This window comes from Brachyhypopomus gauderio, chromosome 11, assembly GCF_052324685.1.
Source record: "Brachyhypopomus gauderio isolate BG-103 chromosome 11, BGAUD_0.2, whole genome shotgun sequence".
Classification (NCBI taxonomy): domain Eukaryota; kingdom Metazoa; phylum Chordata; class Actinopteri; order Gymnotiformes; family Hypopomidae; genus Brachyhypopomus; species Brachyhypopomus gauderio.
Window position 1 is genome coordinate 12,524,777 of NC_135221.1, and position 25,498 is coordinate 12,550,274.

At 41.7% G+C, this 25,498-nt stretch overlaps 1 protein-coding gene across 5 annotated transcripts; it reads right to left on the minus strand.

The window, feature by feature from the left end:
- Nucleotides 1–672: 672 nt before the first annotated feature.
- On the minus strand, nt 673–24,951 carry dyrk4 (dual-specificity tyrosine-(Y)-phosphorylation regulated kinase 4). 5 transcript variants are annotated; one of them, XM_077022011.1, is made up of 16 exons: nt 13,768–14,046; nt 13,627–13,720; nt 13,407–13,435; nt 10,022–10,105; nt 7,803–7,949; nt 7,454–7,601; nt 6,907–7,070; nt 6,014–6,150; nt 5,007–5,147; nt 4,063–4,201; nt 3,808–3,889; nt 3,375–3,547; nt 3,109–3,169; nt 2,869–2,998; nt 2,449–2,615; nt 673–2,154 (listed from the first exon to the last, which is right to left on the minus strand). In XM_077022011.1, the coding sequence occupies exons 3-16, from the start codon at nt 13,428–13,430 to the stop codon at nt 1,841–1,843; spliced, it is 1,911 nt and encodes a 636-aa protein (XP_076878126.1). In that variant the 5' UTR covers nt 13,431–13,435; nt 13,627–13,720; nt 13,768–14,046; the 3' UTR covers nt 673–1,840. The 5 variants fall into 5 exon arrangements, with proteins under 5 accessions (XP_076878126.1, XP_076878122.1, XP_076878124.1 ...); XM_077022007.1 differs by lacking the exons at nt 13,407–13,435; nt 13,627–13,720; nt 13,768–14,046 and adding exons at nt 24,259–24,328; nt 24,785–24,951; XM_077022009.1 differs by lacking the exons at nt 13,407–13,435; nt 13,627–13,720; nt 13,768–14,046 and adding an exon at nt 21,281–21,481.
- Between the last annotated feature and the right edge of the window lie 547 nt (nt 24,952–25,498).

Sequence of the window (25,498 nt, forward strand, 5' to 3'; positions counted from 1 at the left end):
AAGAGACTTGTTGTAAGTATATAGGGTGCCTCAAAAGTAAGGAAATTCCCACATAAAATGAAAATACTCTGAATTCAGTCAGACGTTTACGGGAATTGGAGAAAATTGAAGCCTAAACACTGGTTTTGTTTCATAAGCGTGTTTCCTTACTTCTGATACACTATACACAGTTCTTTGTATCCGTAAACTTTGAAGCCTGTAATGAACTACGGATAATTTTCTGAAAGCTATAGCGGGTAATTTCAAAGTAATTTTCAAATGTCTGTGGTCCGGTGGTGCTAGGGTTGCAACCCGACCTATAATACGGGATTTTCCTCTATTGAAAAATAAAATTCAGGGCAAACTAAATTATCGGTTGTTTTGTCGGTTGCCGTGTCTGCACGCGATTAATAATGCCGTGAGATAAAAGTACATCACAAGTCCTAAATGTAGAGATAATAGCTCTTTAAATAGGTACACGTATGAACCGTCACAAAAGCGGTGTCATAAACTATGAAACCAGTCTATATATTACAATTACATCTGGTGTTGTTTGCAGATCTGAGCTGGGCTGGGTGAGATAATCAGTATGCTATGTCATGATATAACAGGTGCAAGTTACGATGGGGACGCTGAGGAAAGTGGATGTGCGACAATTGCACTGCAAACAATAAAGGAAAGAGACAGTGAGACTGTGGTTGTAAAAATCTTTTCTTCATTCACAATACATATGATCAACACTGGAACAAGTAAAACCTTGTCTAAGTTTACATCACCTCATGCCATACACTTCTAGTGCATGGCAAAATGTAAGAATTGTATATACAGAAAAAACATAAAATCCATAAGATGACATTAGCACTGAAGTACTTCAGTATTAAAATAAATTATACATTGTTGCCATCAGTACTCTTAATTTTCATTGTCATTATTTCAAACATGCCGTCATAATGTCATTATTTTCAAATGTAATAATAACACAGCCTTCTTAATGCTACTTTATTGCCACCATCATCATAATAATCATCACCACCATCATAATCATCTTAACACCAACAGAATCAAATAGTTTTCTGTAAAAATGTAATTAAAAAAATTACATACTTAAGTTCTATTCTGATCAAACATTTCATGTGTGTCTCGTCCCAGTCATCATTTCCCCGGTGCCGAGTTCACCAATACACCAGAGTCAGCTGATGATCAGACTAAGGTAGTCTACAGTGTCACACTGACTGCAGTGACACTCCTGACCACGAGAGTCCCCCTTTTGCCCACACACTGCACTCCCACAGGTAGTAATGACTCCATTTTACAGCAAGGCTAAACCTAAACAAGAGGAGGTTGTAATAATCAAAATAATAATAATAATTAAGCATGTAGAAATATTGCACATTATAGTTATTCAACTATATCAAAGGTAGTGTAAAGAAATGATGTAAAAAGAGTTATTAAAAGCATGGCTACGTCAGTACGAGAACTGCAGGGCCTAGGAGACGCAATACATTTCCACATAAGAGCAGAAGACTTTCCAGAGGGATTCACAGGATCAACATGAAGTCATAACACAAGTCTTTACCTTTCTGAGCACAACACAAGCAGTAAAAAGTTACCATCAAGCTAGGGAATACTGGGAGTCCAATAGCTGTTTTTTGCAGGTAAGACATAAGTGGGATATACATTTTACACTGCTGACTTCCAATTTGCTTTTGACTGGTATACTGCAGTGTACGTAGGTAAGATACGTACAGATATTGAAGGCCAGCTTTCCTGCAGACTGTGCAAACTGTGTTTCCTGCAGAGTGTCTCTTAACTCTGCGCCAGGAATCTTAAATGCACAGCATTTGTGTGCACAATGGTGTTGTTAAATGACAGGTGGTAGATGGTGAGGCTCCTGCCCCTCCGAGTCCGAGCTTGATTCGGACTGAGGTTTGAGGATGATTTCGACGGTGCGCTCCCCACTGTCGGACTTGGCCTCTGGGTCACTCTCAGGCTTGCTCTGGGGCTCGCTGTCTGTGTGGCTGTCCTTGTTGTCTGTCATCTCACTCTTGGCCATTCCTTCGCTGGGGTCCTCCTCTGCAGATGCTCCGATGGGTCTCGGGCGCTCGGTGGACTCCACCAGGTCTCCTCTGGCTGTGTTCTCTCGTTTCCGTCTGTCTTCTGGACCAGAATTTTCTCCTGAGGTGTGGAAACCAGGAATCGTGCAGACAGACACAGTTTAAGATGACGTTTCTCTACATTCTGTGTACAATAGTTGTTAGTAATTCTAGACTCATATGGAATGTATGAAAAAAGGAAAACATATCAACTCATTAAACATTTTTATGTTTCCTTTCATGAAGTCAGGACTGCCTGTCACAGCAATTTACTTGCTTGTGAACATATATTTTCTTTATTTGCTGTTATATCACATACTATAATTAGTGCTGGGTAATCACAAGTATATTGACAGCAGACTCGATGAGCTCTTACCGGTCCTGTTTGTGGCTGTTCTTCGAAATGTGTACTCGTAATTGTTTTCAATCTCCCCAGGTCTCCTGATGGGTCGTGTTTTAGGGCGGAGTTTGTTCAGGCGTCCCTCGTGGATCCACTCGTGCTGTATGGCCTCATCCGGAGTCATGCGCTTAGTTGGGTCCCACCTGCCACATCAACAAATCAGAATCACTCACAAAAACTAATTGAATATATCCTCCTGTCCTGTACGTGATTGGCCTGAGCATTTGGCATATGTGTGTATGTAAATGTGTGCAAGTGCAAGCTGATGCATTCATTATATTAGTAAGTCACTAAGCGTAACGAATATGCATGAATAAAACATGAATAACATGTGTCATATAAAAAAAAACTCAAGCATTAAAAATATATATCGGGTCCCATTTTGGATGCACATACACTAGACAGCGTTGTATGAAGTCCAGAAACATTGCATCGTTGGTTTTCAGTACACTGCCAAGGTCCTTGGAGTCGGGTCTGCGTTTTTTCCCCTTGCTATTGGTGATGTTTCTGGGGTTTCCTTTGGAGTCTGAATGAACAACACAATGTCAGTACATCTCCAAAGTCCATTGTCTTAGTACTCACTACAGGACCACTGCACCACAATCAGTGATCTTCAGTTAGAACACCAAAACATACCAAAGAAGAGCCTTCTCCTGGATGCCGTCAGAACAAAATCGTTTGGAGGCAAGCCCAGAACCTACACGCACAAATGTATTACAAAACTTCAAACATAATAAAAAAAGTTTCCAATTCAGACTTAACAAACACTTGTATTTCTCACAGTCCCATGCAGATTTCACTGCATCGTGTTCTACTGCTGTTGTTCCACGAATACAATCAAACCCCAGAATCTCATTAGAGTGAAACGGTTGGACAAGAGAGCGGATGGCGAAGCTGCAGACCTCCATGATGCAGGCGATCTGCTCCACCTCGCTCTCTCCAGGAAAGAGCGGGTAGCCCGTGTACAGCTCAGCCAGAATGCAGCCCAAACTCCACATGTCTATGGCCATGCTGTAGGGGTGGCCGAGGATCACCTCTGGGGAGCGGTAGAAACGACTCTGGATGTACGTGTACACTGCGGACAGAGCCAGATGGAAGTAACTGTAGTGATAATAATGATAAGATTAGTTTATACGGTGCCTATCACAAACCCAAGGCTAGTTTACAATATGGGGGGGGGGGGGGGGGGGGGGGGGGGGGGGGGTTCGTACTTTAAAGGTCATAGCCAGAGTGGGAACGTAGAACTGGCCATTTGGAATGTGATGCTCACATTGTCAGAAATAGGAGGGAGCGACATGGAACAGGCAGTGGGCGGGGCCTGAGGGGGGGCATTACCTCTCTGTTGCTCGTAGCAGCTTGAGCCAAAGTCGACCACCTTGATATTCCCTTGCCCTCGTTGGCAGAGCAGAATATTCTCCTTCAAAGCACAACAGAACATGCAAAGCCATGTGAGAAAGCCAAACCTCCAGGATAAACTTTCATCTTTAAACCTGTCTACCATTTGTCACATTCTAAAACAAAGATCAACAAAAGAGTCGCCAGTTTGAGATGTTCTCCAGCTCCAGTGGGGGTGGGAGAGCGAGTGCATACCGGTTTGAGGTCACAGTGGATAATTTTCTCTCGGTGAAGCATCTGCAGGCACTTGAGCAGAGAGTGGGCAAAGCGCCGGATCAAAGCCACACTGAAGCCTTGGAAGTTGTTCTTTTTGATCAGTTCGTACAGGTTTGCTCTGCATGGAGGCAAAAAGCAGGTATAAGCAGGTATATTTCTGTAATGTAAAGTTGCAGAGGCATGACTGTGCGAGTCAAAGTTGGGAAACATTAAGATGCATTTTCCTGGCTGCTCCCTTTCAGAAAATTATGTGCAATAACACTCACCTCTAGAGGGCAGAAGAGAACTAGTTTTAAGTCAACGACTGAACCAAACCCCCTCCAGACCTTGTCAAATACATATAGTCTTTAACACTCTCATTGGTAAAAGTGACATCCCTCTAAAGGCTGCGTTAACTGCTAAGGAATATGATCGGATCCCTTGAGAACGTCGGTGTGAGAGTTATGTTTGGCACTGAGGGAGCCTGCAGGAGCCTGCTGGAGCAGCTGTGAACAGCGCCTCCTGTGGCTCCATGTAACTGGAGACTTCACACCATGAGCAGACGATGAAAGAGATAGGGACCTAACCAAGGCATTAAGTAAAGGAATTGGTGACAGTAACAGGAGATCGGGTGACGCGCTTTTTGAAGGTCAGGGTGCCCGAGCACGGAACAGATCCTCGTTAAGTTTCCTAATCCATAACTTTATCCTCAAAGTAATGGTGCCCCTCAGCATATAACTCTGCGCTATCGGTGTGTGCCAAAAGAAGTAAAACCATCCTCAGACAAAGAGGTGATTCAGCCCTTAAATGTTTTACACATGTCAGATTTAAGAGAATAATCCCATCCAATATGGTCTAAAAAACAGAACCAGCAAGAAAACATGGTGAATACTGTATGAAACGCAAATCACGCTGCACGGTGCAGCTGTTCTGGCCTGCCTCACCCGAGCAGCTCGAAGGAGATGCAGAGGTGGCCGCGAAAGGTGAAGTACTCCTTCATGTGGATGACGTTATGGCAGTTGTCGCGGTCCCTCCTCCGCACGGCATCCAGGATCTTCAGCTCCACCAGAGCCTGTTGGTGGAACCTACAGACCGCACAGCAAAAAACACACACACACACACACACACACACCGCGTCAGCGCTGCGGCCTTCCCATGGACACCTCGCCTGCTGGATTTCCTCTAATTCTTTAGGCTCTTATGAAACCCCTTCACCTTTGCATAAGCCACAAGCATTTGCACTCGTCTGTAGTTTGCGAGGCTTTTGAGTGGAGCACAGGGGTTAGGCAGTGGCAGGCCTGAGCCACTAAGCTCTCGTTTTGTCTCCTGCATTATTGAGAGGCTGTAAACCTGATGGCATCTGCATCAATCACGGGGGGAGCAGCCCGGGCAGGGGAGCGTCGGGCGGAGTAGCGGTGGGTCACCAGAACGAGCACGCGTAACACGACACCAGCGCATGCCTTTTAACACCTCTCAGAATGCCACGGTGACCTGCGACCCCCTCGCATACAGATCAGAGTGGCTGGACTGATATGACATAACTGGGGATATGGCAAGATCACCAGCTTCACAACATGAAGATGAAGGTTTGATTAAGGTCTGATTAAGGTCTGATTTGAAATGCACATGCAGGAAATGACCACACACAGTGCTTTTCTGCTTCTGCAATGCTGCAGTAGTTTTTCTTCTGGTCTTTTTTTCTGTTTAAAGCATTTTTTTCAAAGGAGTACCTCAAGTGCTTTTTTTTTTAAACCACTTTCCACAGCTTTCTTTTGAGCATGGTCTTTTTTGGTTTGTGCACAAAATACACAATTAGACATAACAAGTCATAGTTCATTCATTAGTAATATCAACATTAGGTAATATTATATTGCATGTCGAACTCCTAAACGACGATGCTGCTGAACGCTGAGACAGACAGACGCTGATGGAGAAAGCAGTTTGTAAATACCTCTTCTTGTTGCGAATGACCTTGATGGCCACCGTCTCATTTGTTTTATGGTCCAGGCACTTGAGGACCTGTCCAAAGGAACCTTTCCCAATCACTTCCAACACTTCGTAGCGGTAGGCGACGTGGTCATGAAGCACCTGCACACGGGCCATATTCAGAAGCACGGTCATGTCTGTGCTAGGGACAGCTGAAGCTATTTCAGAGTTCATCTGGCAGGAACACTTACTGTATCATGTTGGGGGGAAAATAGGTAAAAACCTAGTCAGACAAAATAAGCCCAAAAATCCCCCTTACCATATATAGCCTTGCCCCCTCTCATTAGTTATTTTAAGCCATGTGTTATTTCAGGCCTGGGACTAACGATGTAATGGTGCACTATATGGATTATTTCGTTGGGGTACGTGCATGTGCTGGGGGCTACCGGCGCGATCCGTGCGGGCGATGCTGGCCAAACGCTTAAATAATGCATAGCATGTGTTGAAAAGTCTGTGTGTGAGACAGTGTAGTCAGAACAGGGTGAGCTCACAGGAGGCTTTGGCAGGGGATTCGCTGACCTTATGCTGTAGTGCAATTTCACTGTTCCTGGTGATGTTCACTAGGAGGTCAGCATGCTGACTTCCCAGAACCCATCCCAATGCTCAAACTCAACCATGCAGAACTTCACTTACACAGAAAGTGAGCTACGTTGTCTCTGACCTACTAAATGGTTCATTAAGAGATATCGAGGGCAAAGACACGCTTGATACATGCTGGATAACAGCCAGATTTTGCTTTAGTATTTGTTTTGCTGAATTAACTTCAACCATTACCTATTTCCTTTATCCACAAAATAATACATGGACAAGATATGTCCATAAAGGTCTCCCAGCACCTGGGATACAACATGATGTTACCTTGAGGTAGTTTCCATGCTCATCATCGTATCCAGAATTGTTTGGAGTTTCCTGAGTGCCTTCAATCTTCTTGGCGTCCAATCCCAAGTACCAGATCTCAGAGTAATCCACGATCTCCACTTGCTCATATAGCGAAAGCTGCTTCTGAAAATGCTTCAGGGCAGCTGTTGAACAAGACCAGGTGTTTGTGTCTACGTTACAGCTCAAAATCACCTGCAAAATGTGCTGCCAAAATTGTGAACAAACACTGACCTGAATCTTTCATTTATTTACTACTGTGAACTACATAACTTAATTACCAGACAGCCAGAAACAGAAAACCAAATGGCTTTTCAGACTCTTTGAATGAGTCCAACAAATATATCACTGGCCATATAAAAACGTGACCCGTTTTTGTTTTGGTTTTCATTTTATTTATTGCACTGTTAATAGTCTCCTTGATATTTAACATGTGATTTAGATCCTGTCAAGCCGAGCTGAGGTGAACCTGAATCGCATTAAAATCTTCGCAAAAGTGCTACATCCAGCATCCAGAGTGCCAGCTGACCTGATGGAGACATGGGCAGCCTCTGTCCCTCATAGGTCCGGATCTTCTCAAACTTGTTAATGATACTTCTGGTTAACGACTCTGAGATGTTGTCCACCGAGGAGCCAAAGCGTGTGGGGAACTGAGGTCTTGGCCTCATCCTTTCCTCCTGGAGGTTAGTACAACACACTGATGCATGTTCTGCGCCATTATATCACTATAAATTAAGTGATATATAGGAAGCTCTGATAAAGGAAAGATAATAATCTGCTTTATAAGTCTATTTATGGCCTAGGGGCTTAGACCTTGGATCTCGGGCACGCAAAGATTACATAAACATCAACCTGAAAGATGAGGACTGTTCTCTTACCTGACTTTGTTGGACATTCTGCACCAGCTGTTTTACAATGTTGGGTAAGGTTCCATCTGATTGGTGGAGGAGTTTGCCATTGGTCACCACCACCTGCTTGACTGGTGGATCGAGCTGAGGCAAAGTGCCAGTCCCCGTCCTGCACTTCTACAAGACACACGAGAAGGATTTCAGCATCCAAAAGGTGACGACAATAGTGTAGAATGGCCCTTCAAGAGGATTATATCAATTTTCAGTTGGGGACATTGATTAATTAAGGAAATATGTTACCCAGTAGACGTATTTAGTCTAAAAGATAACTCTTTTTTGATAAAAAAAAATATGTCAGTGTCACTGCTGAGCTGAGCATTTAGTGACTGAACCGATAATTTACTGAATTGAATTGAAATAGAATTTTACTGAAACACATCCACCCTGTAAGTATCCATCCATTATCTGTACCGCTTAATCCGGGGGCAGGGGGGGACACACGTATGGGGGGGGGGGGGGGGGGGGTTTGTGCTGGAGCTAATCCCAGCATCATCGGGCAGGGATCAGGCAGAGTACACCACGGACAGGTCGCTAGTCTGCCACATGGCCAACACGCACGCACGCACACCTAGAGTGGCCGATCAACCTAACACGCATGTGTTTGGACTGTGGGAGGAAACCGGAGTACCTGGGGAAAACCCACGCAACCCAGACCACCTTGCTGTGAGGCGACTGTGCTAACCACTACACCACAATGCCGCCCCACCCCGAACCCACTTGTGATAAGCACACATTCTCCCACCTTCTAAGCTTGCATGCTAGTCATGCTGACTTAACCCTTGGGGTAAAAGATGAGATTTTAAAGAAGAGCAAAAAAAGGCAGTAACGAGCTAAACTATGTGCTTTGATAGGACTGGCTGCCTTACAAAAAAAAAAAAAAGCATCTCAAAGCTGAAATGCTGACCAATGTTCTGAGACTTACATATTTGGAACCATGTGAAGCAATGTAACAGTGCTGGATTGCATATAACAGCTTGTGTCAGTGTAGAGATGGGCTTTCTGTATACACTTTGCAGTGATTCTTAGCTGTCAGCAGTTTTCCAGCCAATGGTTTGTTTTAGGCTTGGACAAACCTCCATCAGTGTCAATGTGCTATTGACAATACTGCTTTAGTTTCGAACTAAGCTCACCTTTCATAAGAACAACTCATGCTGTGTTTACTGTGTGAACGGTACTGCAACCATTACTGCATTTGTGCAACACTCTTATTATAATTTTGCTGCAGGGATCTTCCAGATACAGCAAGAAATGTTCTAAAAATAAAATGCAGGGCATTATATCAGGCAGGAGGTTCATTTGCACGCTAAAGTTTTTTTCTCCCTGACCTGGAGGTTCAAACTCAGAGCTCGACAAATTTCTGGGCTGAAAAAGGAGTAACCCCATCTATAGATAGACGTGATATTTAATCTTGTGTTCCAAGGCTGCTGCAGTATCTGCCAACATGATTATGATGCATGGAGACAGAAGCTAAATTTAGTGCGGAGGTACCTGCAGAACCACGTGAGCGGATGAATACAGTAGCAAGGTTGTAAACAAGAGGCACCCAAGGTGTCCAGGTACTGCAGCTGCTGTGTAAAACCACAATCAGGTCAATGGAATCTACCAGTGAGTCTCTCTGAGTTGCCACTCCTCTGGGAAGTGGTGCAGATGGTCAACTCAGCCCTCATTACGTCTGTCCAGAAGGAATGCATTTAGTTAACTATTAAAGGCACTTTTAGGCCTATTTAAAAGAGACACTACCATCTTTTAATATTTAAAGGTACTCTGTAACATATTGTGAGTTTTACTTGGAAATTGTAGATTACTGCCTGACTGGTACTTTTGAGGACGATCACATGGTTTAAAAACAGGAATTAACCTCCAGTTTGGTTCCCTAGAACTGCATGATGGGAAGGCATTTATTAGTCTCATAGGCCACCCCCAGCCTTTGGAACATGTGGAACATTCCATACTGACTAATATTAACTTCTATTGAATTTCTAAATTGTAATTTTACATAGTGTACCTTTCACACAAGCATCTTCCATAGAAGCTCTGGAACGCTCACCCCGTCAGAGAGAGACGGCTGAAGTATACCAGAAGAATCTATTTAAACCCGAAGCAGCTTTTGAAGAGAGGTGCTAGTCTATTTCAGGGTGTTGCACCGTGGGCAGAACTGTAATGTACCACTGTACATTTACGCGGTGTACCTGGGAGAGACTGCGGTTGGATCCCAGGCGTGTACCTTCCACCTGAGGCCTCTGCGGGTGAGGAAAACCCTCTGGTCTGGCCGCCTGCAAACACCAACAGACAGAACACGCAGTGAGTGGGTAGGCGTCCATGTCCCTCGAAGAAAGGCCCCACTGTGTGGGAAGCTGTGTGAGCACCTAGGGAATCATCTCTCTCTTTGGAATCCACAAATAGCTCTCTGCATGGCTCATAAAGGTCTCTGTTCATAATCACAAGATTTCCAGAGAGGAGCCGAGATCTGCAGCGTTTCCAAAGAATAGACGTGGACATTTTGTTATCGCATTGTCCACTACATGACTGTGGGTATTGTACAGTGTGTGAGCCAGTTACCAAAGTGGTAACCAGCAGATTTCCAAGTCATTAGTCCTATAATGTAATTTAAATTGGTTATTACATTATTGGTTATTACAGTACAATATTAACCTGTGAAATGGAGGGGGCCAGGCTGGGGCAGGTGGCTGTGTTACAGAGGTCGTGTGTTTGCAAGCCTGAGGAAACATACCCCTCATTTAGGGGGAGCATAGAGGGGGAGCCAAGCTTGTTGTCATGGAGGCACAAGCCCCCTACTGCTCCCCCCGAAACCACAACTGATATTTGCTGAAGAGGACTAAATCTGTTGCACAAAACATTAAAGTACAACGAATAAATCTGTTATGCTAAAACTGACCGTGCACAATTTAAAGTGAATCTGCAATAAAAAAATACTGTCAAAGCAGAGGCTTTCAGACAAGTCCATCTCTCCCATTACAACTTCAACCTCCCTGTTGCTGAGGGATCAGTGTATCAGTGGGACCTATGAGACTCCTGATGAATCATGGTGCACGTGTGGAGGAGAGTAAACTTCTATTAATCACAGGGACTACATGTATGTAGTGCTGATAGGCAGCATAAAGACAGATTCAAATCCCAAGACTAACAGGCACTATTTGAACTTTGCACTTAGTACCAGAGGGTTCACACACAGCTCAGTTTTCTGTGCTCATACAAACCTGAATCATAAAGGACATGTTAACAGGATGAAAGGTTTAAGAGATAAAATTGGTATAGCATACAGTGTAGTAAATCAGTGAAAGTACTTTTACCTTCCAGAACTGAAATTTGACTCCCTTTGCGCAAGAGTCTCTGGGTTAAGGGAAGGCTTGCACAGAGAAGACAGAGCAATTCAAATATATGCAAGCATTTCAATCGTACCAATGTCACAAACCAAAAAGAGATTTGTAATGTGATGACATGGCATATGCTGCACGAACGAGGTGCTTCTCATGCCCTTAATCCAAGAGCTTAAGTACTTTTCCTGAAACACACAAGGTATTTGGCTTGGAGGGATATTGACCTCAAAAGGGGAAGCGCTAGCTTGAGGGAGATACGGGCTTAGCTTAGTTACACTTACTACACATTAGGGTTTGGAAAGAAATCATACAGGATGATTTACATAAACATGTAAAATAAGAAAGAAAAGTTATTTAAAATGTTAATTCTCAAATTAATCACGTCCAATTTTAACATGTAATAAATTGGACCACAATTACAGCTGATCCAGCTTGTAATTTTAACAATGCAGTGCAGGAGTGACAGGAACAGAAAGGCAGACCTGACAACATGAGAACAGCCATTCAGTTTGTATGAGCTCAGCTGTGCATTGCAGGACACAGTCAAAACACAGTCAAAACACATCGCAATATGAACAACTGTGATACTGTTCAGGCATTGCCTGGACCTTGGAGCTGAAATCGCTACGTGGATAATTATGCAAGGCAAAGCATAATGGAGGGAAACCCCTTGTCACATATGAATCCCGTCCCGCTGTCAGTCCTGTCTTCTGTGTAACCTTGTTTAGATCCGTTCCCCAGATAGTCCGGTCCGTGTCTTCTGTTGTTCACCTTGTCTTGTCTGTCCCTCCTTCCTTGATTTCAGGTGTTTCTAGTTTGTCTTGATTTTGTTTGGTACTTGTACTCCCTGTGTTTGAGTCCCTCTTTGGAAGTCATTGTGTTAGTAATCGCTGGTTGTTCGTATTCCTGCCTTGTAAGTTGTTCTATGTTTATTGGCCTTGTTCTGAGTTCTTGTATTTGTTTTTCCTCTGTCTTTTGTATTCTGAGTCATCCTGTCTGGTTATCAGTTCTTGGTTTGAGATAGTTTGTATTTTATTAGTATGCCTCGTCACTCTCTTACCCCCTATGTTAAGACTCCAGCCATTAAACCCTGCTCTTCTCAGCTTTTGTGTCCGCCTCTTAGCTCTCATTCGTTACACCCCTCACCTAAGCCAGCTAACTGATTTATGCTACACAACAGTGCGAGCAATGCCCGCTCTAAGGAAAATGCTTTCACAATGCATTCAGTAAGCTCCTCTTTGTAGCCTGAGAGAAAAGTAGCTGAACTCAGCCTTTTTTTCACCTAATGTGAAACAATAATAAAACAGGTAAATAGTGCTGATATGCGCAAATTCAAGTGAAGGTCTGACTAACGACTCTATTGATTCTTAAGTCTATCAGTGCATGTACAACTCAAAGAACATGAACTGTTCAACCTGCTTTGATGAGTTTATGATAATACTTAAAGGTACAATTTATTCATTTGTTGTTATTTTTGTACTGACAGTTACAGCTTTTTCCCACAGCTCAAATCACCTTAGGCAAATTTTCCTTAAACCAACTGGCAACATTAAACTAATCAAATTTTACAATACACTGTAAAACTGTAAAGCACTTGTAAGGGGCTATGCTTTACTAAATTGTATGAAACACAGGTATAATTAAAAGCACAGCATAGCAAATATATTTTCCAGCACCCCACGGTCTTGGTGTTTATGATATAGTGGGAACGTTGGGTAATTTATTTCCAATGCCTTCAAGCGCATGATGGATAGTTGGACAGTTGGCCTGTGGTTTTTGACAGCACTGAGTGATCACATCACTTGCCAAAAATGTTCCAAAAATGTGTCAGGGGAACAAGTCACTTAGGCCGACAGGCCCTCAGAGCAAAATAATAATAGTAATAATATCAAAACCAGGTCATATATATATTTTTATTATACTTAAGAGGAACTGTGAAGCCCTAACCAACGGTACACCCAGGACCGGTGTCAAAATCCAAGATAGTGGACGTTCCAGCAGGATAGTCAACAGTAAAAGAAGGCGCACTGAAATAACCTTGTAATAATATGCGCTACCTCGCACGACGTTCCAGCTCAGCTCCAGTGTCATCTCTACGTAACAAAATCCACCCATAAAAGTGTGTATTTAAGGATTACATGTCTGCATGTACTACGCCCCGATCAACTTTATAAAATAAACATTTTAAAACACATTTGAAACGCACATTTCCCACATGACAAGAAAGCCACCTTACCTTGTTGTTGATTTCAGGAAACATGCCCCCTTTGACGATTAAGACACGTGGATACTTAAGTCATACAGTACAAGTATAACGTCGATCGCTATAAAACGTAGCTGCATACTTCTAGAAACATATTTTAATTGCTATCATTAAAGTTCCGTATATTCTTTAACCTCGTTAACAGATAAAGTAGAAGAGCCCCAAACTGTCAGGGCTCCTTAGTAAATCTTACGTCAGCAGGAGATCTAAACGGAGGCGAGCTGTTCTCCTGCTCTGAGATGTGCCACCTGCTCAGGGTTTTCAAGCTGAATGCGCTTTGCTTTCCGACTGTATAACGGGTGCGTTTTCGTGGTCTGCTTTCCTGTTACCGAACACTATCGCCGCGCTTGCACATAACATGACGAGCCGAGAAACAGGGGTCTAAATCCGTTATAGTACATTGTCCGAGCAGGACATGGAGACTGACACTCTAGCAGCCCTGCTGTGAGTTTTACATAGAGGTGCGTGGTTCGGTAGCGTTACGGGTCACGGTTTCCTCGCACCGGCACCGCCTCCTCAAACCAGTTCGGCTGCGTCTTCTCTCTTGAGTTTCAGCGGTCAAGGAACGACGGGCGAAACGCGACTGTAATAAATTCTATCCATCACTACATCGTTACTTAAGCGGTCTGTAATTCAAAACGTCAGGCAGAGACAGGGGTCAACGGATAGATCCAAAACGTGGCTCACAAACCAGAAATGTAATCTATTTAAAGTGTACCCAAATCGAAACTTGATAGTTGAACTTCGAATCCAGAACGATTTCTAAGACACACGAACTTGTTGGACGTTAGAAAGTTAGAAATTACATATAAATACTGCAATCGGTAGTTATCAAGTGAAAATGTAAGGAAGACCTTCAAAGGGAAATAGTTTGTTTCATTTTTTCCTGAACAACTTAAACTACTGCCCACAAGAGATGAATCACTTGCCAAAGGTAAAAAAAATAGTAAGGGGCCAAGAACCTTCCATTGAAACACACCTACTACACAGAAACTGCACATGTGAGAAGTTGGCAGAAAAGGCGCCAACATATTATACAAGATGACTCATTAAGAGCATCACGAACCACATTATTCTAAATAAAAATCAAGCAGGAAAGTGTTATTTGGCAAGGACTCTGCTAGTAGTATGTGTGGACACTTGAGCTACACCAAGAAATTAGACCTGTAGAATGTTTTAATCTCGATAAATGATCGGATTTGTGAACACATGAATTGTGTAGAGTTAAGATGGGCACAGACCTAAATTAGCAACATGTCCTTGATACAATCGATGTGCAACATTTCCATGTAAAATTGAAGTTAATTTAATGATTCAGTTTTGTAACTATTTGGAGAAAATCTATTGTGGGTAAAGTCAATAACTAAATTATATTACTCACAACAAAAATAAAAATAAAAATACAGGGATGGTTATATTAACTGATACCAGTTACCTATGTTTTCTGGTTTTAGGACTAATGTTTAATGACTAACTGAGCTCTAGTTAAGCATTCAACTAATATGGATTATCTTGAAGTAATGTTTGATTCAGCACCTCACATGCGTTATATTGTTTAATATACATTTACTATCCTGTTTACATCCTTGATTTATTTGCATATTTATCACTGACACACTCAAACATGTAACATCCCCCTGGATTATTGTGGTGCTGTATTCATTTGATGTTGATTTCTGCATAAATTTTACCTAAAACATCATCAGAATGTCACACAAGTCCTAAACGTAGACACAGGAAACCAAATAAAACAAATGGGGCAGACATATCAGACTGTTCCATGTTCAAGTTAATTCCTTTTGCTCCTAAAATATGTTCAATATATTGTATGTTGCCTTTGCTGAGGGTTTATATTTCCTGTGTTCTTATTGATTTTCATGTTTAATTGACTTTAAATACAGGGAGAGAACTATGTTAATAAGACCTTTTAAAATGAAGGTGCCAACTGGAACCAAAAAAGGGAACATTGGAACAATGCCATAGAATAACCGTAGAATGCCACAGAATAACCGTAGAATGCCACAGAATAACCGTAGAATGCCACAGAATAACCACAGAACGCAAAAGAATAACCATAGAATGCCACAGAATAACCACAGAATGCCACAGAATAACCGTTTGTGGTTCTCCGAAGAACCTTTCAATTAATATTTCTTTAAAGCACCATTTTGGTTGATGTCACAAAGAACCATTTCTGGTTCTTAAAAGAACTATTTCTGGTTCTTAAAAGAACTCTTAACTGGTTCTTCACAGATTCTTTACAATAACAGGACATTTGTTGAATTTCTGCATAAATGTTTCTTGTGGATTCTCTGCTTAAAAAGGTCTTCTAACTGGTGTCTCCAAGAACCAATACCGCACAGTTAAACAGCTAACCAAAAAACTAAATGTACTGGAACCTACAGGAGTCACCAAACAAAAAAATGTTCCAAACATTTTGTTTATTATTATTACACTTGACCTGTAACACACTCACCATATAAAAACGAGAAATCAGCTGCCCAGAAAGAAAACAATTCAGGCAAAGATTTTGAACTTTAAAACAATCTGAAACTATCATTATTATCTAAACATCCAACAGTTGAAAGCTTGTTACATGTTCCAGTCCAGCTTCAAGCTGGCACAAGCATCACTGGCACTATCAGGTGACTTTACACATCCATTTCATGTCTGGAAAGCAGATCAGACACATAACTGTTAGATAATGCTAAGCAATTATTTGACACAATCTTAGGAACACACTAGACAATGATATACAGGTGCATATATATATACCTTAGGACATGTAATCAGAGATGCTATTTTACCAAAATCCTTAGTCCTCACCTCTATAAAATGTATGGAACGGGGCCACATATTCTGAGCTAACTATTTACCTGTACACAGAGGTAAAGGCTATCCAATTGCTCACTGAACTTGTTAATAATTACTACGCATAATTTTCAATTTTCAACTACACTTGCTAGCTGTAATAAAATGTTAACTAGCCAGCTAATCAACCAGTATTTCTATTTCTTCATTAGCTAGCAAATTACCTTGACTAAATTATGGCATTTCATAATTCCCTATCATTGTGCAGATATTTCACAGAAGTTCACTAAATCTCACTTACCAATGTTTTTGTTGTTGTTGTTGTTCAACTCGGGTTCATTGGAGACACCTTATTCTGCACATTTACTGACAATTTCTTGCTTGCATCCACTGAATTGGAAAAAGGCAACTTAAATAGAATGAAGCATGGGCTACAGTGTGACAAACAGCTGTTTAAGAGGAAGTGATGCTTCTCAGGTCTCTACTACTGAGGGCTCTACTACTCAGGTCTGTTTTTAATGCTAAATAATGAGGTGAGAATGAATTCTGCTGGTTTAATTGTAGGATTTAAGAAATAATGTGTATTATATATTATAATAATTATGTCATTATGTAATATTGCTACATTTCATGTATATTAAAAGGACAGTAGTTGTTTAACCTGATGGTATTAACACTTGTAAGCATAAAAATCATTTTGAAAAAATTGCAGAACCATACATAAAATGAAAAGGTTCTTTACTAAATTAAGGTTCCTCCAGGAACCCTGTTTTAAGAACAAATTGCAGAACTGTTTAGACTACTATTGTTGCCATACTGATGTACCCTCCTATTCAATATGTTTCTAAATGCATGGCCAAGTGTATTTAATGCTTTCTTTTTAAAGCATATCTGTACAACTGAAATTTGTCTTTGGAACTGGAACTGCCCCTGTCTAACATCTGTGCATGATATAATCAGAGATAACTGTTTTCACTTGTGAGTATCTAGTTTTCCTAGATAAACAGCAAGCTGTTGAAACACCACGGAATCAACATGTGTATAGTGGGGCGGGGTAGGAAAATGTCTCATGACAACTGAGAAATGCAGATGAAGATAAGCTGGGGCTGATAATGATTACAGTTCCTATTATGTAACCCTGAAGCACTCCAGTAATCAGAGCAAGGCATGCTGATGAAATGTCCTTGATGGAGTGCTCCTTCATTAAAGCTCAGAGATGACACACACACATTTCATGCTAGTCTCGTCATCCTAAAGCTCATGTTAATCCCATTTACATCCCCTCTGTGAGGAAGATCTGGCACCTCATGAATCATACTGTGAAAGCAGCAACGGAAATGTTTGTGGTAAACTGCACCACTTCATACCAGCTGTTTTCAAGATTTTTGATTATGATAATAAGACTAATTTACATTTTTTCTTGAGTTCATGTTTTTCCAGATAACACATTTGATATCTGTACAGTAATCAAGTGCATGACTGGCACTGCCTTGTATTATTGCCTTGTAATAAAGGATAGACAATTTCCCATAAATACTTTAATCATCCAAGGCTCTGACTGGCTAGTGACAACAAGCTGATATTATTTTTGTCATTCAATCTGAAAAAAACAGGATCATAATACTGAAATAATCAATAATTCAGCTCAAAGTTAACAAATGAAATAATTAACTCAAGCCTGCTCTCAGATGTTGCAAACCTTCCTAGTCATTTATTAGCAATGTTATTATCTCATGTTACACTATAATCTTGCATCTCCTGTCATGGTGACTAATCTATGTACTAGATCTTAAAAATATGGTTTTAAAATGACAATATTTTAATTATTGAAGTGACAAGATCTTTGTAATCTGAAACCAAATTATATAATGTCTCAGTACGACTCTAGACAGGGAAGTAGAAATCAACATGAATGTCTTAAATCAAGAATCACCACAGACGACAGCATCATATTTCAGCAACATTTCAGCAACAGAGGAAACAGACAAAACACACCATTAAAAAAATACATGTGCGAATAGCTTGTCTGTGGTGCTGTTTCAACCATTTATGATTAATTTATGCAATGACACAGCACAGTTTCTTGGCAGCCCGGTGTGGCCGTCATTACCTCTGGCTGCACCCTCCTGTGTCTGTGGTTCTGGCTGCCCCAGACGCTCCAGAGGAAGTCAAAGCAACAGCAGGTTGGTGAAGTCCCATCTTCCCACATGACAGGGCTTCCAGTCCATGTTGGTTGGACCCACGCCTACCTTTCGTCACAAAGCACTCAGATAGCCGACTAGTTAACCAGGCTGCATCTCATTTTGACAAGGGATGTTTTCTGCCGGAGAGTTCGACAGCTCTGTGCGTCAGGCTGGGCTCCTCATAATTACACCTGCTCCCAAGGCTTTTCTTTCCTTTGTAACATCTAAATCAATCTTGTCATCCCAGGAACACGAACAGAAGCAAGCTGGGAAGCCCACCGGTGAAGAAACCTCAGCGGGTGCTCCTCACACCCAGCGCTGTTCTCAGATCTGTGAGAGCTGTCTTCAGGTGCACCGCTTTGACTCTCTGTGCCACGAACCCAGCTTGGGTAGAGTCAGGCGGATGCAGTCGCAGGTGGAGCCTGCTGGCATGTGGTGGAGATGCCACAAGGGATTCATCCTGCACCGGAGACCAAGTCAGGGGTTCTCAGCACTGCCTTCCTCTTTCCGCTTGAGGGATGTCAGAGGGAGGGCAGGGAAGCTCCTTTAAGAGCCCTCATAGGAGCAGCTGCGACTCACCGGGTTCTCTCACCTCCCCTGCTCCGGTCTCCTAGAGACGGATCCACCCAGGCTGTCATATTTCCTCCCCTGGGATACTGAAAACATCTGCGAAGTGCGGAGATGAAATCCTACCCCCCCCCCCCCCCCCCCCCCCTCAATTGAGCACACGCCAGCTTTAGACCGCAGCACTGTACTAGCTCCAGCACCAGAAAAGAGTGGGAAAAGTTAGCTCTGCCCCTTCATAATGCAATCTCAGCCATTTCCTAGAGGGATCATATTCCTCTCTGTGGAGTCTTAGAGGAGAATTAGGGAGCTGATAAGAAGGCATGTGGATAGCACTTAAACAGAACCAAAGGGTCTGAGTAGTTGTGGTCAGTGAATGATGGATGATGTGAATGTGTTTTACTGTCGACAACCAGACCTAATAATAAAAGCCTACAAAATATATTTCACAAACAAATCCCAACATGGATCTGTGAGCTCTTTGACTACCTTGAGAATCAATAAGTAATAGGGGGAAATGGCAGAACATGCTAACCACTTCCTCTCAGACTTCTCCAAAGCACCTACTTGCATCCTGCTGAAAGTGACTAATTTAATGCTAACGCCACAGCAACCGCCAATCACAGGGCAGTTGGCAGCAGGGCTCTGGATATCATTACGCTCTGCTGACTCCGTGACATGGGCTGGCGGTCAATCACCTGGCTGGCTGTCAGAGCGCCCGTGGCCACTTGTGCTACGTGTGGATGGGCCGTCCAGGTGACACCAAGCGCACACGCCGACGGGAGGAGACGCGCACTGCTGTGACGGCCACGGGGATTAGTCACGAGACACAGGCAGGCCGGTGGAGCTCTGGAGCCTGAGCCAATCACTACACCTGTGACACGGCCTGCCTCGTTACTGGAGATGAAAGCTTTAGTTACACTACAGGTGCTTGTTTGTTTTCAGGGAGAGATCCAGAGATACTTTAACAGTACATGGTTAAGGAGGAAAGTGAGTGAAAGAGTGATGTGAGACAGCTCAGTCATTTATGAATTTAAATTGTGTATATAGACATGCTGTTTTTCTTCTGAAGAGAACATTGTTTTAAGTTGTACATTGACACTTTTTCTTGAATTTTCTATAACATACATGTGAAGTGATATAAAAATGCACAGAAGGCCTATGTCTGCAGTATACAAGTTTTTTTTTCTAAAATAATTACTTTGCTAGCAATAATCAGGAAAAAAAATAACTAATTTGCTAGTTACCAGGAGGAGACAGAGGATAAAATGGAGAGAGCTTACAAAAAATAGCTTTTCTGAGAAGAGGAGAGATGAGTTACATCATGTGTAAGGTCATCTGTCTTGGCCAGACATGATGATCCCTGCCCACACAACAGTGGCAATATGACCCATATTTTATTCATTCATTTTCTTCCCCCAGATGGACACACAAAAGGCTCTTATCCTTTGTGTAGCCAGAGACTGTTTAATTCAGTTTCTTTCTGATTTTTTACCCCGAGACCCATGCCAAACTGAGGGCACTCTCTTGGTGTGACTGTTCTTTAATGTCCTTCTAAAACTATCCCAACATGCCACACTTGCTATTTCAGTAACCGGTGCTTATAGTGTCATGCCTAACAAAAATACATGCACTAATTAATGCCTAAATGACTAAACCTCCATCTAACAAAAAGTATTGATATGACAAACCTAAACCGTTTTTTGCTCATTCATTTGCTACCATGGAACAAAAATATGAATCGGTCTCATTTGTCTCGGTGCCTTAGGTGTTTAAGACAAAAATGGTAACATTTGTTTAAACAAAAAATATGTTACAAAAAACAATGTTTACAACATCTGTTTTTATTTAATCATCACTGGCTAAATATCAGGACAGACAGGGCAGTCTTATAAAAGTGTCACTATTGAAGGTACTTACCTACTTTAAGATTCAGGAGTTTGTCATAAGCATAAAAAATAGGTAGTTACACTGTCCAATGAAGTTCTTACTCTGCACTACTTCCCGGATTATACGTATTAAGAATCAACTTATACTAGGGGTGTACTTCTCATAAATATATACTCTTACACTAACAGCACTTAAAAAGCATAAATACATGCACATTTTTAGAGTCTCTCATTTGCTTAAAAATATTGTTTCCCTCAACAGCAATGGTACAACACCCATTCCATTCCCATGTCTCATGCTTCTTCTAGGAAACATCTCGTAGTGTGGGAGAGACATGGCAGTGTTTAATTCAGCAGGAGACAGGGCTTGTCCAACATCCCCCTCCATCTTTTGTCTTACCTCTGCTCTGCTCTGCTCTCTTTGCTTGTCCTCCATGTGTACCCAGGGGCCCATGACTACTTTGATCAGTAGTGCCTGTCCGTGAGGTTGAATCCACCGGGGAGCTGTGGCAAGTGGCAGCCGCACAGGCAGATGAGGAAGAGTGTGAGGGTGTGCGGGTGCGAGGGAGAGTGAGCCCTATCTGGTGAAACAGCCGGCTGGAGCTGTCATGCTTAGCCACAAAACAGGAAGCAAACTGAGGCTGGGCCAATGAGTGATACAGGCAGGTGCACCAGGGGACTCGGACCATATACAGGATAGCAACCAAGTTTTTGTGTGTGTGTGTGTGTGTGTATATATATATATATATATATATATATATATATATATATATATATATATATATATATATATATATATATATATATATATATATATATATATGTTATATGTGTGTGTGTGTGTGTGTGTCTGAGCAAGTGTGTGATTGGTACTGCCTAGTGGTTATTACCCATGCTCAGTTATACATCAGCGGTGAGATTGCATACATGCATCCATGATGCTTTGCATAGAAAAAATGGACATTTGGAAGAAATGCCCCTCTGATTTCTTAGATACATTAAAAAGGGGTAATATTAGCATGAAACTGTAACATGGAAGTTTTTATGGATTCTAACATGGGCTCCTATGTTTTCACCAATTGTAATCCATCCATCCATCCATCCCATGTCTGAACTCCCTAATGATGACTTTGTACTATGGACTGCTGACTAATGGCGTGATGCTGCTGTCCATGGTGCTGGAGAACAGACAGCTGAAGAACTCGCGCAGGTAATATGAGAATTGTTATCTCTCGCTCTCTCTTTCACTCACACACACACACACACACACACACACACACACACACACACACACACACACACACACACACACACATACCTTACACTCCAACAGCATTAGTGTATCAGATGGCTAATGTGCAAACACATGCAGAGACAGATGGTGATAAAGACAGGGTTGGTCCGAGTTCACGTTTAATCCATTAACACTCTCTGTTGTTAAATGTCTTCACTATCCTACGCATTACTATTTACGCTGTATTATCTAATTCCATCCACCCACAAACACCTTCAATGGAAATAATGTACTGGTAACCATCATGTATACAAAGAAGAAGAAATCTGTATGCAGAAGTGCATAACCAAGATGAATAACAACATGGAGTCATTTGTTTTGCTATGAACTGAAGAATCACAACAGTCACTTGTTAAATATTTCCTAATTCAATATTCAAATTAATATTGACCTGACATAAATATGGATGCTGGAAACCAATATTGTGCATATTGATTTTGTGTTTATGTACATGTGAGAAACACTATCAGGTGATAACTTCATCATTGTAAAGGCTTCCTGGCTGGGGTCCATCTTTTGGGGTATTGGTAGCTCAGTGTACTGCAGGTACTTTTGCCTATAAAAAGTCCATTCCCCCATTGTGTACATTTCTGGTTTCATACTCTGACACTCTAGATAAAGCTATAAACTGCATGGCTGTTGGACATATATGGGCTTGGCTAGCTCACAATATCCTGGCTACCAGGACATAGATTTTAAAAAGTACCAGTTGAACAGAATGATTTTGGAAGGTCAGTGTATGGAAGTACAATGTCACAAACCTAGAAGCTATTCTATATATAAAAAAAACTTAATCAAAATCCTGCAGACATAGCCAGCACTAAGTATCTCGATCACAGGGGTGACACATTATCAGAGCTTTCCAGCTATTTACAACAAATTATTAACTGTTATCATCTTACACCTTAAATGTTATTGTCTTCTGCAAAGTAATGGCAGAATATTATGTGATGGATATTCTATATAGAGGAAGTATCTGAGAAAGCATAGAGAAAGTATCAGAGGAATGTGAAACACATTAGTGTGGGATGACTACGTGGTGAGAGAGTACCCTCTATAAACAGACACAGTGCTACCCACTGTTTTAACACCTTCTTAGAAATCCTGTTATCGTCAATGGAGACGGAAATAAAATAACACCTCCAACAGAACAGCACAAAGCACAGCCCCCTGGACCAAAGTGCCAGTGGTTTCCATGGTAGCACACTCTGTTCAGAAAAGCTGGGTCCTCTCAGAGACTGAAAAAGCTTCAAGGTCTTTTCTGCCTCTCCTTTCTTTCACTGAGCTATGTACGTGTAAAGGCCAACGCACAAACCCACGTTAGCTTTGAACTTAGTATAACTGGCACGACTGAAATGACACATGACTTGGAGCACTGTTTATGATGTGACCATGAATTAAAGTGTATAGCATCAAAATTCTAAAGCCTCAGTAAAAATTCTACAAAGAAGAAAAAAAAAACCCAAAATAAAACTGTCACTTCTAATGTACCTGTTCTGTTTATGTGTATTCTACACCTCTGGCTAGATGGGGCTCTTATTCCCAGCTGTGCTGTCCTGCATTCAGGTCCATTACTGCTGACTGAAGAGAAAGTCAGCCAACGAAGCTGATATACCGACCACATTCATCTCTTTGCTAAGAGCAACTCTGCACTTCCTGCTCTACAAGTAAATACAGAGTCAGACTGGTTATCTGGTGTCATTGAATGAGTAGGGGTGTACATAAACTTTCAAAAGAACACAGTATGTTGAGTTCTCATCTGGAGGACACAGGGTTTTGACTTTAAGGATGCTTTTGGTTAGAAGAAGAAGCATTTTGTGGAAGGTGCACCGCCAAAAACCTTCTCAATTTAACATCTGGCTTAATCTGTAGGATAACATGTTGAGACAATTGGTCTTGTGATTTAGAAAGAGCATTAAAAAACAGCCTGGGTGAAAGCGTGTAGATACAGGAGTTCAGTGGAAAGCATGTGCTAGTAAATTTGTCAAGTGAACACACACAGTGACGCCTAACCTTTGTTTAATAGCTGAACACTTTATATTGGATTCAGCTGGCACTAAACCATCAAAATAAAGAGGACCTACCTTTATCAGCAGTGGGACATTTTGGTTTCTCTCGTTTATGAGTGTCTCCAGCATTTCTCTTGTAAGCTTTCTGCAAGAAGAAACTTATATATTTATCAGTAAACTAATTTAAGCATTGTATAAGACTATTAATACCACAGCAATGCAGCCTGATCATAAAATCATATCTAATAAACGCTATAGCAATTCCCCTGGAGATTCCGTTAGACGTCATTTGAGATCATGTATACTGTAAAAGAACTGAAGTCTGTTGGCAACTACTGACCCCAGGTGGCAAAAAGTAGATTCACGTCAGAAATAAAATATATTGTACCACATTTCCAAAATTGTAAATTGTTCAGTAATGCTTGAACAGATGTAAGCATACAGGGAGCTTTCTAAGATACCCTTGCTATAGTCGTGCATTAGACCTATATTAATCTAAATCCGGCCTCATCACACATCAAACACCGAAACTACACATTTAAAGTTACATCGGTTTAAAGTTACAAGACACGAGACTACTGCTACTTACAAAACTACTTACTGTCTGTCCATCGTTAGGTCAGTAGCGTTCATCTTCGGAAACTCGAAGATAGTTGTTTGTAGTTTCCAGACACAGTTGTGTATCTTTTTTCTCAATATACTCCACTGCAAGTACGAGCGTGATCTCAAGTGGCGGGGGCGCGTTCAAGGGCCAAGCTGCCACACACTGCGCCGTCCAAGTACATTTACATACGCACACCTCCTTTAAACTCCTTTAAAGTACTCTGAACCATTTCAACTAGCCACATATAAAATAGGCTACTGCATCTCCAAATAAAATTAGGCATTTTGACGGTTTATGCCACTAATTTGCCTACAATTTGTGTAAAGGTATGTGTAAACGCAAGAATCAGTTTACATTACTTTAGTGGCTTGTACAGTAGAGATACCTCCACACATGACTGTTCAACTGCTGGTCCATCAGTTTACCTTTGGCAACTTGTCAGTAACGTTGAAGATGTTGAAGAAATGAGACGCACTACCTGCGTCCGACACATCATGCGTTTTTACAGGGGTCTTCTCCGTTTTAATAATTAAATGAGTTGGGAAATCCTTTACCTTGTTCCGTGGAAACTAGAAAAAAACTATATAGTTCACTAATCAACTGTGAACCTTTTTCGCATCTTTGTGAATTATAACACTTTCGCTAAATTCAGTCTGCATTTAATCTGAAAATTTACAGCGGGGCGAGTAGTCTAATTAATCTATACAACCT